Here is an 18,617-nt window from a genome sequence, read left to right on the forward strand (position 1 = left end):
GTTCTCTGGGAAACTGGTACATAGATAGGGTTTGTCTTTTGTACCCATGAACTATCAGGAGACACAAACCACACTGGTTATTCCAAAGTAGGAAAATTAATATAAATAATTGTTAACTACAGCAGTAGCAGGTGATTGACTACAAAAAGGATAAATGAGGATTTTATAGAAGGTCCAGAAGTAGCAGATGCAAAAGAACAGCTACTACCCCTGGGGGAGGGGGGTGGAGGTGGGGAGAATAGCCGATAAAGATAGGAGAGGCCTCCACCCCAGCAGAGCTTTAGTTCACTTTGAAGAGGATGTGATGAAGAAACTTGCCCATAGGATGCAGGCCAGAACTGGTTTGTACAAGTAGGCTGCAGGTGCCCCAAGGTGTGGGGTGCCAGAACTGCTCAGAAGCCACTACTGGTGGGGAGACAGGCCTGAGGACAAAGAGCTGGAGCTCATCTGGAGGTTTCTGGACTCCCTGATAAATCATGATAACTATGGAGGACCAGAACCAGAAAAGGAATTGTCTTCCTGTGCTGTTGCCTTTCAAATCGCTGAAATGCCTTCTATTGAGCAAGCTTGACATTCTACTAGTAGGCAAAGGAGAAATGTTTACAGGGTCCAGTTCCAGTTTGGTAGAGCAAAGAAGACATGCTTTGAAGCTGAGAGATAAGTTGATAACTGGCATCCCTGACTTTCCCAGCACTACGTGCCTATCTTAGTCTCCAGAGTTGGGGAGCAAGTTTGGAGCAGAATTGACAGTGTGCAGGGTACATTCTTCTCTGAATTTACAGGAGAAAGGAGAAGGCCTCTGGCAGCTGCCTTTGTAGTGCTGGTGTGGTCAGTGGGCACAAGCTGATGTAAGGAGAGGATTGCTCGCTCCAAGGCTCTAAGGAGACTGGATACTTTAATGCTCAAAGCAAATTGCTTTTGTAAAGCTAATTATTGTAATAAGACTTCCTTCTCTATTCTTTTTTTTTTTTTTTTGAGACAGAGTCTTGCTCTGTTGCCCAGGCTGGAGTGCAGTGGCGCGATCTCGGCTCACTGCAAGCTCCGCCTCCTGGGTTTACAGCATTCTCCTGCCTCAGCCTCCCAAGTAGCTGGTACTACAGGCACCCACCACCACGCCCGGCTAGTTTTTTGTATTTTTTTAGTAGAGACGGGGTTTCACCATGTTCGCCAGGATGATCTCAATCTCCTGACCTCGTGATCCGCCCGTCTTCTCTATTCTTTAATAAACATGTCCCTTTTTTCATTGCAGGGATTAGCAAACTTAAAGGACAAGATGGTAAATTTTTTAGGTTTTTGGGCCATACAGTTTGTTGCAATGCACTCAACTCTGCTGTTTTGTGAAAGTAGCAATAGACAGAATGTAAGAGAGTGGGCAGGACTGTGTCCTGATAGAACTTTAGTTATGAAAACAGGCTGTGAGCCATAGTTTGCCAACCCGTTTTACTCTTTAGGTTTGATTGATTGATTTTTGTCTTTTAGATTTTTTGCTTCCCATAGTGTGAGGTACCACTTGTTCAAAGAATCCCACAGCGTGAAATAATTTTCTCATCAGTGTAGTGTGAGGATCCTAACAATTATTAGGATTCAGTATTCATTTTGTATCTACCACTTACATTCCTACCATGACAGGGGGGTTAGGCCTTTGGAAATTGACAGATCACTGGTTCTCAAGAGTAAACGAGGTAGGCCAGGTGCAGTGGCTCATGCCTGTAATCCCAACACCTTGGGAGGTCGAAGCAGGAGGATTCCTTGAACCCAGGAGTTCTGGGCAACATGGAAAACCGTGTCTCTACAAAAAAAAAATAAAACAAATTAGCTGGTCATGTTGGTGCACACCTGTCCCAGCTACTCAAGAGGCTGAAGTGGGAGGATTGCTTGAGCCCAGGAGTTTGAGGCTGCAGTGACCAGTGACTGTACCACTGGACTCCAGCCTGGGCAACAAAGCAAGACCCTGTCTCAAAAAAATAGATAAATGAAGTAGAAAAGCTACTGTCTAGGGAATATATCCATCTTGTTCTGTGATGGTCCCAGCACCCAGCTCCTGTCTAGTAGCTTCAATCAGACTTGACTTAAGAGCAAGATACTCTAAGCTCAGACAAAATACCCCAGTGCTTTACCACCTACAAAGGTGCATAAGCGTCTAGCTTCCTATCTTGTCCTGAATACCAGCCTCTGGCTTTAACCAGGTGTATTCAGTTATGCTAAATCAAGATGGATGCTTAAATTATTTGGTGTTTTTTGGGGGGATTTTTAAGCTAACACCACATATTTGAATAATGCATATGTTTTGATAGCTGCAAGTTCTTGCAGGCTGTGTAGCAGCCATTAGTCCAGTCATTCTGCCATTCATGTTTCTGAGCATCTGCTATGTTCCAGGCAGTTCCAGGCCCTGGGGACCTAATGATGAAGCAAGAACAGGGATTCATTATATTATTTACTTTGTTACTCTTTGTATGTTTTGAAATTTTACATAATAAAAACAAAAAAGTAAATATATGATGCTTACATCGTAGTGGCCATCTGACGTGAAAGCCTAGAGTTAATTTTCCCTGGGTTGTCCACTTTGTAGATTATCTGGGGAAATGTTTTAATCTTAGCATGACATATCTGTGCCTCCCATTTTCACAGGTGTTATTGACTTTTTTTTAGCCTGAATAAAATATTGCCTTAAAAAATAGCTGCAGCTGGAAGGAATGGGGAGAGCAGCTGTATTTCTTAAACTAAGTGGCAGGTTTACTGATATTCATTCTATTGTTCTGTAGTCTTTTAAAAATGAGTCTGAATCATTTTGTAAAAATGCCAATGCCTGGCAAGCTAAATACAAATTAAGAGATTATCCATGCCTTTGATGATTCATATAGATAAATAACAAATCTGACAACAGGTGATTGCTGCCACAGTGGTTCTGGGGTCAGTGGTACCTGTCTATGACCGTGCATATAGTGTGGCGAACAGCTGCTCCCATCTGGGGATGGCCAGGGGCCAGCTGGCCATCCAGCCCCAGAACAGCAATCCCAAGAGAAGTTTCTCCTCTTCTTCCCTCATTGGCATTGGGGATGTGTGTCACAGATGTTTACAGGATATTATGTTGGGGAAAAAATGATGGCAGATAAATGACCATTCTTATTAAACTCATAAAAATATCCATAAGGTGTTTGGTTGAAATGAAGCCCAAAATGAGCCTGCAGGATTGTTGCCTCTCTTTTACTCTTTGAGAAGTTAAAATGGCAGCATGACCCATCTGGTTTGGTCAGGACAATCATAGTGAGGATATTTTCTTTTTAGTCCAAGGAGCCCCTTTGCCCTCTGAGCTGTTACTGTGAGTGGTAATTACTTGGTGAGGAGCTAGTATCATTTTAGTAGTCATCAGGCCAGAAAGGAAAAATCAAACTTTATTAAAAAAAAAAAAAAAGTCCTTAGAAAGGGTAAAATGTCCTTTCCATCCGACCATGGATATTGAGTGTCATTCATTCATTTTTTTTTTTTTTTCCAGGAGTGAGAGAGTCCCATCAGATAAGCGTTTTTAAGATAATTGCTTCTATCTTGCACCTTGGAAGTGTGGAGATTCAGGCTGAGCGTGATGGTGATTCCTGTAGTATATCAGTAAGTTGCACACCAACACTGGAGATAAAATGTATGCAGTTTACCCTGTTCTTACAGCTTGATATGACTGAAATGTGTCTTTACAGTTAGAGGACACTCATAGGTTATTTATTCTTAACAGTAATGGTTTCTGTTCACTTGCTGATAATTTTTTAAAAGAGCCAACCCTTTAAAAATCAGTTGCCATCAAGTTTCTGTTGCCGAGGGTAGGGCATGTAGTGGCTATTTGATAAATTCTTTTTGTTGGGTTGACTTCCCAAGTGCCCTGAAGTACACAGAATTCTACATGTTGTCAATCCATTGAGTACTTTCTGAGTGCCAGACTGAGGTCCCCGCTGCAAGGAGATGAAAGGGCACAGGGCATCGTACCTGATGCTTCAAAGGGGCTTACAGTCTAATTGGGTGAACAAGGCAGGTGGCAACCCTTCCCAAGATTCTGACAGCACAAGGCGGGCTGTTAAGTGAGACATCCATGTGAAAGTACGGCAAGCTGTCAGGTGCTCCGTGAAGGCTCACAACGAAGGTTATTTTCCTGATGCCCAATGTAGTACTGATATGTGGTAGATGCATGTCTAAGTGGATGGACGGGTGATGGAGTAAGCACCAGGGAAGTGGCACCCACAGCAATTGCTGTGCCCTCTGGAATTGTGTTGGGAAAAGCTAAAGCTGGTATACTGACCTTGGATAGGTGAATCTGCAACGGTTTATTCTCTACCTCTTGTGCCTATTTATGGCCAGGTCCTGGGGAGGTGCAAAGTATGATTCTTGCTTCCAGGGACTTGGAATTTAAATAATCAGATACTGGAAAAGTACAAAGACAACACTACCTGAGGGCACGTGTCCATGCTGCTCACAAGCTGATGCTTATTCAACTGAGTGGATGTAAATTAACCTCCTTCTGTTTGTCTAGAGTTGGGGGTTATGAGAAGTTCAAACTGGCCCTGTCTTCAGGGAGAGGAAGACCTGAACTGTAGCTGGGATTCAGTAGAGCTCATTGTGTATCGTCCATGGAAGGATACACAATCCATGGGGAATGATCTAGGGTTTGAGAGGGCCCCTGGGCCTGTCCAGCCTGCTGCCATCCCTGGCATGAACTCTGCAGCCTCGTGAGAGCCTTGAAGCTCTCCTGTCGGGCCCAGTGGAAAAGGGGGAGGTGTTGGTGCTGATAGTGTTAGGTGCCCTGGAGCTGTTTTGGATATCTGCTGCTTATGTACCTGTGTGGGTGCTCACCTTAGGGGGAAGGAGGGCGTGGTACAGTGGAGTTGGCAGCAGTGATGCCACGGGAAGGACTGTCATGTGCAGATGAGGACCTGTGGCCCAGGGAGTGGTGGAGGAGCCTCCAGTGCAGGACAAACCCTCCCGTAATCTGAGTCTTTAGGGCCAGTGATGTATTATCCCAATGTCTTTCCCCTGATGAGAAAGGCATAGAGCATCTGTGCCTCCCCATGCACACAGCTCAGTCAGTGTCCCGTGGTTCCTTAGGGCAGCTGTATTCTGTGTCAGGGATGGGTGAGATGGGGAACACCTGCAGTGACCAATGCCTGGCTGAGGCTGGTAAGATTCAGGAAAGGTGACAGATGTGCCCTGCAGTTTGTGGACCTCCAGCCCACCCAACACCCTGTTCCTCCCCAGGCCCTTCACAGGTCACTTCTTCTTTCATGGGTTCTTACCTCTCCTCTGTGGGGCTGAGCGGTGTGTGTGTGTGTGTGTGTGTGTGTGTGTGTGTGTGTGTGTGTGTGTGTGTGTTGATTACTTGCTGCCTACTTTTCTCCTTTGTGACACTCCAAACTCTGAGAGGGTAGGGTCAGTTCTCACTCTTTATTCTATCACCAGCATCTACTGTGGTGCTCAGCACTCACCAGGCACCCAAGAAGCAGAGGGATGGATGACTGAGGCTCTCCAGGCCTCAGAGGTGGCACACAGGAGAGTAAGAGTAGATGGGCAACTCTGAGATCTTAGTGAGGCTGGTGGTTAGCATGAGAACCAGGGCTGGGGAGTCCCTGGGCTCCTACCTGCATTGTGGGGTGAGACCAGCAAAATTAAGGCTTGAGCCTGTAAGTGAGTGTCTCTGATCTTACGGTTGATCCTCCACACCCAGCCTCCAGAGAATGTTCAGGTGAGAAGGGAAGTGAATGTTTATTAGGACTGTATCTGTTGGGCTCACTGTTGTCCCTCTAGTTACCACTGAGTGTTTATGTGGACGTGGTATGAGAGTGGGAACGTCAGGGCCTCTTAGGAAGGCATGGATGGAGGATGCAGGTGGTAAAGGGGCGGGATGGGGGCAGGAGGGAGGAAGCCTGAGAGGTTGAGGTTTAGATGCTGCTTGGTGTGGCGGCCCTTTCTCTGCTAGGTGGCGGGAAATTCCAGAAGGCATTTGGGTGCAGGTTTGTGGTCTAGGCTGGTCTTCCATTGTTTTGCAATCAGAGCTCTACAGATAACTAGTGGACAGCAAGGACTCTAAGTCGAGATGGCTAAGGTTCACATCCTGATTCTTCTTCCTGGATGTGTGACTTAGGGCAAGTGTGCTAACCTCTCTGTTTCCTCTTCTGTAAAGTGTGGATGACCACCTGCCTCAGTGCTGGAGTGAAGATCCCAGAAAGCCCTGTGTGGAAAGGTTTTAGCACAGAGCTCATGGTGAGAGAGTCCTTGTCTAGTATCAGCCTTGTTATAGCCAGAATGAACCTTAAGAGCTTCCCTCTTGCTGTACAGGGGAGGAAAAAATAAGGCCCAGAGAGGGGAACCTCTTTCTCTGAGGTCAGAATAACAATGGCAAAGGTGGGACAGGGCCCAGGCAGTGTTCAGTCCCCTTCACTCCTGCCAGCCCGGCTTCCTTGGCTGGACTGCAAATCCTTGGGGAGGAGACTGCCCTCTGCTTGCCTGGTGGGCCCCGTTGGTGCCCTCACAGTGCCAGGCACAGAATGTGTGCTTGAGAAATGCATCGTTAAGTAGTTGCTACTGAGAGCCCCACTGATTGTGATTTATTCCTCGGGCACATAGGATGGGCCTCCTATTGGAAAGGCTCTCTTTCCATAAGCAGTGTGCCTTCTGCTCAGTAGTTTTTATTTTTAATTAAAGCATGAGAATGTGCTCCATGACTGCCAGGGTTACCTTGGAGATGCAACAGCATTCAATTGCATGGACACCAAAGGCAATTTGTTTCTTGAATTTAGCAATATGGGCCCATAAAACTAATCTGCTACCTATGATGTTGGCTATTCTTAATGGATTTAGCATCATTTAATTTTGCCTAAATGTAATTGCATGATGTTAAATCAGTTTCAGTCAGCACCTTTAATCAACAGTCGGAAGAGGGTGAGAAAATCAAGCCCCGCCCCACTGTGGTGGATAAAAGCTGGTCCCCAGGATGGTTCTCAGACAAGTCTCTAACTCATGCTTTCTCCACTGCACTCACAGCGCGAGGCCTCAGGGAGGGGAGGGTGCCCATGGGCATGTCTTGGGCAGTCATGGTAGCTGCTGGCAGGCCACTTAAATGTTAGGGAATCCATCTGCAGTGCCGTGCCTAGCAATTAAGAATTTCTTGGAAATAGGTCAGATGAGCAAATTGGACGCTTGCCACCTCTGAACTTGTTGCCTGCCAAGCGGTCCCCAGGCACTTAACTCTACCACATATGGCTTTATGTTTAGGGAAGGGGGAGACAGGTTGGCTTCAGAGAAAAAGGATCTTGGCCAGGAGAAGTAGCTATGGAAACTCTCCAATGAGTGTGAAACGATGGGGGCTTCTCCACACCCACCTAGCCCAAACCAAGCTGATTGTCCTGCCGGGCTGGGGTTAGGAGCTCTGGGCCAGAGGTCAGGAGGCCTCACTCAGCTTCATCTGAGTAATAAGGGACATTGGATTACAATGTAATTTCTTAAGAACATAAGCACTCTTTGATCAAATACTTTCCAAAAATGCTTCTTAAAATATCTATCTCTTGGTGCTACACGGTGTATTAAACCAGTTCAGCTGTGTTTAACCTGGTCCTAGCCTCTCCTTCTGTTAAGTAAAGCCAATTAATATTCTTTGCAACTACTGTTCCATAAACCGTACATTGGAAAAACAGTGGCCTTAGTGATTTTGGATTCTATTATTCTGGCGTTCTATTATTTTATAACTGTTTTGGGTAGATGGATTTTAAATATATGTAGGAGGAAAAAAGTTGTCTGGGGATATGGTGTTAAGGGAGAAATCAAACAGTTATCTGTGTTAATTTTCATTAAGCCCTCATTTAAATCCTGCAAGACAGCCTCATCAGAAAATGAGTCCCAGAAGCAATTGAGGGCCATTAGGAGATGGCACATCATGTTCTGAAGGATTCCCTTTCGACCTCAGCATGAATAAGCTCTCCAGCAGGCTTGAGGCTGGGCTACCAGCTTTCCCAGGTGTATTCAGATGAGGGAATGAATAACAGGTGAGAGAATGAATAACAACGATGAGCAGGTTTTCTCATAGTGCCCTGAGTGGGCTGCACGGATTATCCAAGGAATTTATACGTTTTGGTGAAAGAAGACAAGACCCTGTGGGAAATGTGGCTCTCCAGTGACTCAAATGTCAGGTGATGTGATTGGTATTTGGGTAAATGAGGGTCAAGACTTATACATAGTCCCTAGAGGCAGCTGGATAGGCAGGAGATACATTGGGCAGGGCAGTGGTAGTAGAGGCAGCTGGATAGGCAGGAGACACATTGGGCAGGGCAGTGGTAGAAGCCTTGTGCTGGGGGTGGGGCAGGGGCCTGGTTGAGTAGTTGTACCTCTCTGGGGCTCAGCTCAGCTTTTTACCTGTAGGAAAAAGGCCTAAACTGGGGAAATTGCCGTTTCCTTCCAGCTCTGAGCATATGTGATATTATCGGCGGAAGTGTTCCAGGTGATCTTCCCAGGTCACGATGTGGTCCATGGTTTTGCCATGTATCTTAGCTTTCCACGTCGAGGGACTTTGTCTACATTCTTAAAACACTTGCTATTTGTGGGGGAGAAAGTTCAGTTTCTGTGATTTTATCATCACTGAGGCTAAGAAGAAAGCGAGCCTGCTTAAAAGCATAGGACAGTACAGGGTCCGTGCCGGGAGCGACATCGTCCATTGCGTTTCAGCCTGTCTCCTACCCAGCACATCGGAACCACTCACTGGTATCACATACAATTTCAAAAACTCCTCAAGGTGATTCTCACTTAAGCTACCCACCTAGAAGAGCATCATTGATCTGGCCCATCCTGTTACTTTACAGAGCGGGGAACTGACTTCTAAGGGAGGGACATGGCTAGTGCCTTTGAAGGCCCCTCCATCTTAGGAGCCTGGGGTTTGTTTCTGAGCATGCAGCTGGTTAGATGGGGTGCCTCAAAGGCAATGCCTGTAAGTGAGGAATTCTAAGAGGGAGGAAGAGAGTTGCTTTCTGGGCTGTGGGTCAAGCACTGCATGCAGACCTCAGCAGGTGCAAACTGCATTTGGTGTGAATATGCTTGTTACTCCAAATGGATTGCATGGTCATAAGCTCTCGATTCTCATTCTGCTCCCTTCACTCAGGGACTCACCTCTTACCGGTTATGCAGCAGCAGCCTGGCATGGAGGGAGGGGACAAAAAAGATGGAGAATGTTTTGGTTTTTAAAGTCCTGTAATTGGCCGGGCGCGGTGGCTCAAGCCTGTAATCCCAGCACTTTGGGAGGCCGAGACGGGTGGATCACAAGGTCAGGAGATCGAGACCATCCTGGCTAACATGGTGAAACCCCGTCTCTACTAAAAAACTACAAAAAAAACTAGCCGGGCGAGGTGGCGGCGCCTGTAGTCCCAGCTACCCGGGAGGCTGAGGCAGGAGAATGGCGTGAACCCGGGAGGCAGAGCTTGCAGTGAGCTGAGATCCGGCCACAGCACTCCAGCCTGGGTGACAGAGCGAGACTCTGTCTCAAAAAATAAAAATAAAAAATAAAAAAAATATAAAGTCCTGTAATTTGGTCATTAGCAGGTGGAATGATCAGTTTGAGCATTGCTCTCTAATGGGCTCTGTCATCTCCACTTAGGTCTGTGTGTGTCTGTGTGTCTGTGTGTCTGTGTCTGTGTGTGTGTCTGTGTGTGTGTGTGTGAGAGAGAGAGACTGCTGGGCTGGCAGCAGGGGATGTGCTGGGATTCTGGAGGGTTGGGAGGCCTTGGGTTTGGCTTGTTTTCCCTCTGGGCGGGAGGGTGGAAGATGCTGGTGGGGGGCAACTTGTCTCCCACACTCCTCCTGAACCTATCTCCTCCATCTCCCACAGCCCCAGGATGAACACCTAAGCAACTTCTGCCGACTACTAGGGGTGGAGCACAGTCAGATGGAGCACTGGTTGTGTCATCGCAAGCTGGTCACCACCTCGGAGACCTATGTCAAGACCATGTCCCTGCAGCAGGTGATCAACGCGCGCAATGCCCTGGCCAAGCACATCTATGCCCAGCTGTTCAGCTGGATTGTGGAGCACATCAACAAGGCCCTGCATACTTCCCTCAAGCAGCACTCCTTCATCGGGGTCCTGGACATCTATGGGTAGGCCTGCTGCCTGTCTCACTCTATCTGCTCCCTGGGGTGGCTTCCTGCTGGCGCTTTACAGCCAGTGGGGGCCTTGGAGAGCTTCCTGGTGGTTCTCAACTTAGGGCAGTTTAAAATGTGTGGGGCCATTGTTAGTTGACACAATGATGGGGCCTGAGCCCAGGGAGGCTTAGTGGGCTATCATGTAAGGAAACAGTCCCCAAGCAAGAATGGACCTGTCAAAACACCGGGAGTTCCCCGATGAGAAACTCTGTAAGCATCCGTTTTTACACCTGAGAAAGTGAGGCCTGGAGAGGGAAATGACCTGCCCAATGGGATTTTGCAAGTTACTGTGAGAAATGGAACTAAGATTCAAGTTCTGTATCTCAGTAATATTTTATTTCCATCTACCATTTGACCTCATTGACTGTAACAGTCAAGGTGGCTATTAATACCATAATTTTGTCCAGTGCTGTGCAGATTTGTGTTTTGTGTGGTCATTCCTGAGGTTTCTCTTCCTTTCAGAATTCCAGCCTGATTGAAAGGACTGTTATTTATAACTTTATTTTTGGCAGGGAGAGCCACTGTGGTGTGGTGAAAGGGTACTTGCCTAGCCATCGGGAGACTGTCACCAACCAGCTGAGTGAATCTCCACAGATCACAGCCCGTCTCTGGTCTTTCATTTCTATAACTTCAAATGAGGTTTTGAGCCATAGTCTCCCTGAGGTTCTTTCTAGGTCCTTGTTTGAAGTTAACACGAACTGGGTTGCAACCTACCTCGCACTTCTTTTCTGACCAATGTCCTGTCCTCTTTAAGCTAACAATAGACTAAATCCTCCTGGATCTTTAAATTATAGAAGTCATGGAGTCTTAAAATAGAAATTCAGATCCATAGAAGTGAAGCGTCATAAGAACAGTGATACTCTAGTGCGAACAACTGCTTAGCAGGCTGGAACTCAGCCGGTGCTCATCTTATGATGAGGTTGGAGTAAAGGCCAGTCCCCTGTAGAAGCGGCCACTTCCCCATGCAGAGATAGGCTCTCCTAATTACATCTCTGATGCTGTTGCTTATCCCTGGGTTTCAAATTGAACTATGTTGCATGCTATGAAGAAAGAAGGCAATCTTTGTGATTTCTGCCATCACAAAGGCCTCAGGAACATGCTAGAGTTGTCTCATGCACGAGTTAAGTAACATAAGAGGCATCAGAAGAAACTGGAAGGGTCTATTCGAGGGTTTCGATGCTTTGCGCTGTACAAGTGTCAAGGCTGGAGAGGACACACTTGCCCAGTCGGGAAAGCTTTATGTGGGAGCTAAGATTTGAACTGGATCATTTAAACAGGGGTAGAATATGGAAACTGAGGGAGGCACCTTTGGGAACAGGAGTGCAACCAAGATGTGAGGAAGGAGCAGAGTGTGAAGGCAAACCTCCTTGCTGATAAGGAGCACACAGTGGAGAATCACCGAGAGCGGGAGGTGAGAAGAGGCATCCTCTCCAGGCCTTCAGCTGCATGACCCCCGGCAGGCCCCTTCTCCTCTGGTCCATCGAGTGCCTGCCTTGTGCTGAGCCCTTGTAGGTGCTCTTTGGAGAGCATAGAATGGTGTGTTCTCTGGGAATTTCCAGCCTCATTGTCAATCATTAATTCTGTGTTGTTCTCTACTTTGAGTATTTTCAGGTAATTGGATATCCCAAAATACCTTTCGGTGTTACCTTCCAAGTAAGAGCTGGAGAACCCCAAGCCACAGAGTCTGACCCAATTCCCTTAATCCACTTGTAGAAGGATCTAATTTTACTGAGGTTTTGATTTAGGAAGATTAACATGCAGACTCATCAATAGCATGTAAAAATTTTATGATTTCAGTACTACTACTACATAAAATATCATGCCTCAGTTCTGTTGTATTTATATATCATCTTAATAATGCCTTGAATTTAAGTAGTCTGCTTCCTCCCTGCCCTGCAATCTTCCGTTGGGTTTTTTGCTGTTCTTAGGAGGCCTCCGTGAGCTGGGCTTCTGGGGCTGCTGAGTCCGCAGATGTCAGCCCGGCTTGTGCAAGCTGGGATTTTGTGTTTATATTTGCCATTTAATTTTTGTAATTGTTTTCTCTAACATCCTGTGACTGCCCAAAGGGGAGAAATAGATCCCAAGGATGGCTTGTCTGGTTTGAAAACAATAGTTTTCCACGGGTGGGGTGGCAACCTGGAGGACTTGGTCTCCTATTCCTAGTGCCAACTCCTCACCTGTGTCTCCACCTCAGAGTGGCCTCCAGGCTCCTTTGAGACCGTCTGACAGCTCTTCCATGGGGGCAGGGTTCCGACACAGGGCCATCAGCATAAGGCCGTTCTTGGGAATTTTCCTACCCTTTGTGCTGTCTTCCGGGCATGCTATGTTGTTTTTTTCTTAATCTTTTTTCTTTCTCAGAAGCCAGTTCACTTTTTTTGGTTATAAAGTTGTCATATTTTAAAAGTGACTTCTTCTTGAGAGAAATAAGTCCCCATGCATGGTTACTCCTCTGTAGCTCAATGCAGTGCTGAGTTCATACTCTCTCAGAGTTAAGGATAACAAGTTAGATACAAGGGAATTCAGAGTAAAAAAGCTAGCTGTATGCCTGGGCCATTGGTTGCCAAGAAAGCGCTTACATACATGCCCTAAATGTGGAAGTGCATGCTACTCAATGGTCTGATTCACCAAGAACTTGTACAAATGTGGACTGGCCCAGGCTCTCTTTCGGGTAAGAGGGTATGTAATGAACTCTTAAAGAACTCTTAGGAGATTAAAATCAACAATTTAACAGAAGAGCAGGTGGCTTGAGTCTGGAGGTACTTTCTAATCTATCAGATCAGTGACATCATTTCTTAATCTGGGAGAAAATAACACAGAACCCTAGGTGGAGAATTGGGATAGCGTGTGTGAACTGTTTACTGTCATCTACCCCTTTCCACTTACAGTGTCTTATCTGCCTTATTTCCCTTGGACTTCACACACCTTCCAGAAACCCAACAAACCTGCCTTTTTGTTTTTTAATGTGGTCATTTCTTGGTTACCTGGAAGTGGGCATCACACTCAGCCCCACTTCTTGCCCTTTCTACTCACCTCCTTCCCAGTTCAAACTCATTCCAGTCGTTAGGCTTTATTCTATTCGTGACTATGAGAAGTGATTCTAAGGACCTTTTCATCCTCTGTGGCATCAGAAAACCCAAGCATTGTTTATTTTTTGAGTTTTCCATTCATATCCCTGACCATCAAACCCTGGAGGAAAAGACCATCTGTCCATTGTCTCACTCCTTCTTAGCAGGATTGTGGGGATGCCTGAGTACCCATAGAGGATGCCCTGGGGCTGACCTGATATCTTTGATTTTCTCACTTCTCCTTGTCTCTTTTGAGCAAGAGTGGCAAAAGTGGAGTCCAGAGAGAACAGAAAGAATACTGGGATGAGTTTCTGAATACAGCCAGCCACATCCATGAAGTGGAAAGGAACAAGACATTGCCTCCCTCTCAGGTTGGAAATGTGCAAAGCTAGGAAATGAGAGTGGAACTGCCCTTCTTTCCCTTGACCCCACCAGTGGCCACTGATTTCTTCCACTGGGATAACTGTCCCTGGATGAGCTGCAGTACCTTTCTAGGGCATTACTGGCCTGCCAGTGAAGCTCATTCATGAACTGAAGTAATTATGTACCAAACATGAGCCATTCCACTTTTTCCCATAAATGTGTTAAATGTTACTACAGAATTAGCAGCCAGAGTGAATACACACTCATTTCTCTCTAAGCAAGCAGTGCACACGCCAGCATCGTATACACACATTTCTCCCCATCACTGTGTTCTGACTCATAGTTAACTTGTAGAGGAGAAAAGGCTGTGGGCTCCTAAACAAATTAGCATGGGCCACAGCTGCTTCCACCATGACTATGGTGAGTCCTCGGCTCAGAGGCCCTTCCCTGAGGCTTTTCTGAATAGTTCCAGACACCCAGTGTCTGGTGGAAGCTTCCCTACATCTGTCTCCTCTGTCCCACCCAGCTCCAAAAAAAGTGCAAAGCAAGCAGTACCCAGAGCAATTTAGCCACCCCAAGCTGAGCTCTTCACCTTAACCAAGGATCTGTGAAGTTGCCTTCAGGGCATTTTTGACCAGGCAGGGCATAGAAATTAATAGGGGATATCCTAGCAGCTTTTGGCTGGGATTCCCTTTCCAGGTTGCATTAACCTGCATTTGCCTCTCTAGGCCTGATTAATTGCAGTGTCTAATCCTTTATACCTCTCTTCCCCCTTGAGTCTCTAATCCTTTATTCCTATCCTCTCCTTGAGGCAACAAGAAATAAATGGCTTCAATTTGGGAAAAATACACATTTGCTTGTCTTTGATTCCAGCCTTCAAGATGCCAAGGTAGCAGAGGGCGTTGGCTATGGCCAGCCCGTTCTTGCTGAGGACAGTTGGCCTGGGAGCAACACAGGCTGTAGCAGATTCATGTGTTCTGCCAAGGAACAGCTGGGGAGAGAATGGGGGTAGAAGGTGGGGAAGTTTTGGCCCCAGGAAGCAGAACATAGGGTTTTCTGGGATTTTATATCCTTCTCAGTCCTCTGTTACTTTCTTGTGGTACTTCCTAATAATAAATTAGCATCCAACTCTAATCAGTGCTCTTTAATGGTATATTTACGAATGCTTTTAAGGCCGGGCGCGGTGGCTTATGCCTATAATTCCAGCACTGTGTTGTTAATGGTGGAGGGTGTCCAGGTTCTTGGCGTCTTGAGCAAAGAATTGGACAATATAAATGACGAATTGATGGGTGCTGACGAGTTGATGGGTGCAGCACACCAACACGGCACAAGTATACATATGTAACAAACCTGCACGTTATGCACATGTACCCTAGAACTTAAAGTATAATAAAAAAAAAATTGGACAAAACGCACAAAGCAAGGAAGGAATGAAGGGATTTATTGAAAATGAAAGCACACTCCACAGTGTGGGAGTGGGCAGAATGAGTTTTACATATTCATTTATAAGTTGTTACGTATTCTGGATATTAATCTTTTATCAGAAATATGATTTGCAAATATTTCCTCCCATTCTGTAGGTTGACTACAATGATATATTTCAAGTAAACTTCTTAGACCCACTGTTCATCTTTCTTTGGTGAGGAAAAAAAATATTATTTTGCTTTAGTTTTCTTGGTCTCACTTTCCAAAATAAACTTATAAATAACCTCAACCTCAAAGCTGCAATAGTTATTTGGAGGCTACCCATCTCCTCTCTAGCCAGTATCAAAAGGTTTCACAGAAAATGGAGGGGGAGAAATCAGTGATTGCATTAACCCTTCAGCCTGTCACAGTGATCCAGCCCTGGACAGCCCAGAAAATCCCTGGACATGCCTTCTTCAGGGAGGATATGCATGGCTGGCCACAGTGTTCTCAAACCTTGCAGATCATCGGAAGCTGTTGGCTTCACCCTGGAGTCTCCCAGCCTCTTAAGAAAGCCTCATAGCTCAAGAGGACTCTAAAGCCAGGCTCCACCTTCCCGAATTGTTCTGAGGTGGCTCTTTGGAGTGTGCCTGTAGCCTGACACTACTCTGTGCTTCCAAGGCTCAGATGAAGTTCCATTTTCTCTCTGTCCATGCCAGTACTCCCACACTATTGTGGCAGGCCAGGTCTCACTAGCGTAGGCCTCTGTAGCAACTGAACACTGACTGAGTGGGTAAGTTAAATATTAAAAGCTGAAAAAGCCAGTGCCCACATACAAAGGCTGGAATGTAACAAGAGTCCACCAAGAGTCTTGCCTAGGCCCTTCCTGGGCCTTAAAGCATGACAAAATAAGGAAGGAATTCTTAACAGGACCTGTTTAAGATTAAACAAGTTTTATTGTGGGATCTGAAGAAACTCCCCAGGTCTCTAGAAACAAGTTTATTGAGGGGTCTGAAGGGACTCCCCAAACCTCTGATTTAGCAGGAGACAAGATAAGGGTAATCACCCTAGCACCTGGACCCATTTAGATTAAGTAAATTTACTGAGGCTCCAGAGGAAAGTCTTAGAGACTCAGATCTTAGTTATAGATTAGAAGAATCTAATCTTCCATCTGGGCTGGAAGGGCCCCAATTCAAGGCAGTGACTGGCAGACACAGTGCTCCTCCTGCTTGGTCTGGAGTGCGTAGGGGTGGCCTCCTTCATCCCAGCATACACTTGACATCTTTGATCTTGTTTTTTCAACCTAGAATTATTTCTCACACATGGGCATGGCCAAAGACCATGCTTTAATGTGGTTTGTCTCCAAGCAGTTGACTCCTTCAATCTCTAAATGATTTCCCACTCCTCCGTGTTTTATACCTTGCTGAGGGAGGTGAGCACCAGGGAAGGAGAAGCCTGATACATTCCAGGCACTGGCCTGGCCCCTTTGGGTGTCTGATGCCTGTATCTGTGGTGGTCCCTCTGCACAGGTGCTATCTCCCCCCCACCACCACTACCTTTATGTCTTTGGATAAATGTACACTTACATGTAGACATATAGCTTAGAAGGTATATATGCTCTGGAAAACTTTGTAATTTTGAGTTGGGCTGGCAATAATTTCCAGGCCTTATCCTTGTAACTGGTTGCAGAAAATAAACACTCTGTTCCTCCCCAGCTCATCTGCATCTTGTTACTGGGCCACAAGAATAAGCCCGACCTTCAGTTTGGTTTGGGAACACTATGGCTTCATTGTCTTTTAAAAACCGACCACACATACAATTTCTATTCCTTGGGGAGGTTCTCATCTACTAGTTTCCTATCATCAGCCCAGTAGCTCTTCTGGACAGGGACTGTGACTTGCTCATCTTTGCAGCCTTCACAGTTTGGGACAGTTGGTTGTTAGATTGGGAGAGGATCGCCATATAGTGGGTGTTTTCCTGTCCTGCATTAGAGTTTCAGGCCTGAAGATGAGCTGGGAACTGGAGCATTTGGCAAATTGAGTGGATTTAGGCACTCAAGAGGAATAACTGCCCTTCGCCTTGGCGTGTGAACAGTGCCTGGGATTGTGTTGTCTCTAAAAAACTAGTCCTGAGTTGGGGCATCTAGGCACAGAGAAGCACCTGAGCAGAATGCAGGCCCCACCATTCCAGGATGCAACCAGCATCCTGAGGTTGTTCAGTAAAGAGATCAGAAGGGTTGGCCTCTCTGACAGACCCAGGGTGGCCTTGTGAGATTTTATAGGCTTCAAGATGGAAAGGGACCTTGAAAGGAGGTCTGGATCATTTCTCTGACCCTGATGCATGATGGCCCTGCTTTTAAAGGCTTCTCCAGGGAGAATTTCCCCACATGATATTTTCTGTGTGACTTCTAATAATTATTCCCTAGAAGCTATCCTCTGTATCTAACCTATAGTCCATATCTTTTCAGTCTACCAAAGGCAGAATGCTGGAGAGTGAGCTTTATAAACTGGAAAGACCAGGCTGAGCTAGGAGATTTTAGTTCCTTTGACCTGTGCCAGGGAAACATCGAGTTTCCCAATCTTCAAAGCATCTCATTGCCTCTCTGTTCTCTCTCCAGGTCATGGAGTGAGAGGTTCAAGGAAGTTGATCATTAACTTAGTGACTACTTGACTTTTTAGTGCAGTTTCACTTTCCAGTAGACACTACCTTATTTATAGAGGCATGTATGGCCGTTACTATGCTCTGAAGTTAAGGTAGAATGAGAAGGACATTCTATACTTTTCTACTATGAAAATAGAAATTGAAACGGCGTGATCATTGTGCCATCGAGAGACCAGATGCCACGTTTCAGCATCGAGTCTTATTCTATGTTTTGACCTTACTCTGGCCCAAGGATTCTGGTTTAAATATTCTCAACATTGATTTTACAAGAGAAATTCAATTTTCTCGAGTATATAAATTTATTTGTGACACTTTAATGTGAACTATAAATTGATTCATTGTGTTTATTTTAAAAAGTATTCTCTGTTGATGGGAGGAATTACTACAAATATAATTCCATTGTAAAGGAAAAGTTACCCGATCTTCCTGACTGTGGCTTTCTGAGGTCTGTCATTTTAGATGTTTCTCCGAGCGGCCCGAGCCCCTCATTCATTTCTGGGCCTCCAGCATTACAGTAATTATGCTAGATGGCAGAGGAATTGTTACCAGATAATACCTTAGAAATGGGAAAATTACAAGCTAATTTCAGGCCATTTCAAATTAATGAGAATGTTCTTTGTGGAGTGCTACCAATGTAAACCATTAGAAAATGACAAGTGGGAGATATTTAAATCCTCTGTGGAGCTTAGCACAGCTCTGCCAGCGCACCCAATTGCTATTATCTGGCCAATTGCTGGGGTGACTCTTTTATTTCCCACCTAGGTTTTATTAATTGAATTTCCTCTGGGGCTTCGCTGTCATCAGCAGCCTCTCTCAGGGTGGAGGATCAGGGAAGGCAGTAAGGTTCTAAGGGACATAGCTCAGTCTTTAAGACTGTCATCTGGGCTGGAAGGGCCCCAATTCAAGGCAGTGACTGGCAGACACAGTGCTCCTCCTGCTTGGTCTGGAGTGCATAGAGGTGGCCTCCTT

The 18,617-nt window shown here is 45.9% G+C and overlaps 1 protein-coding gene across 1 annotated transcript in view; it reads left to right on the forward strand.

Moving 5' to 3' along the window:
- MYO5B (myosin VB) overlaps window positions 1–18,617 on the forward strand; it is a 316,975-nt gene that overhangs the window by 139,627 nt on the left and 158,731 nt on the right. Inside the window, exons 9-10 of the mRNA XM_011929181.1 lie at window positions 3,494–3,603; window positions 9,845–10,110. Of these exons, the coding sequence (XP_011784571.1) occupies window positions 3,494–3,603; window positions 9,845–10,110 (376 nt within the window). The remainder of the gene's footprint in view (window positions 1–3,493; window positions 3,604–9,844; window positions 10,111–18,617) is intronic.

Source organism: Colobus angolensis, unplaced genomic scaffold (assembly GCF_000951035.1).
Source record: "Colobus angolensis palliatus isolate OR3802 unplaced genomic scaffold, Cang.pa_1.0 Scaffold8, whole genome shotgun sequence".
Classification (NCBI taxonomy): domain Eukaryota; kingdom Metazoa; phylum Chordata; class Mammalia; order Primates; family Cercopithecidae; genus Colobus; species Colobus angolensis.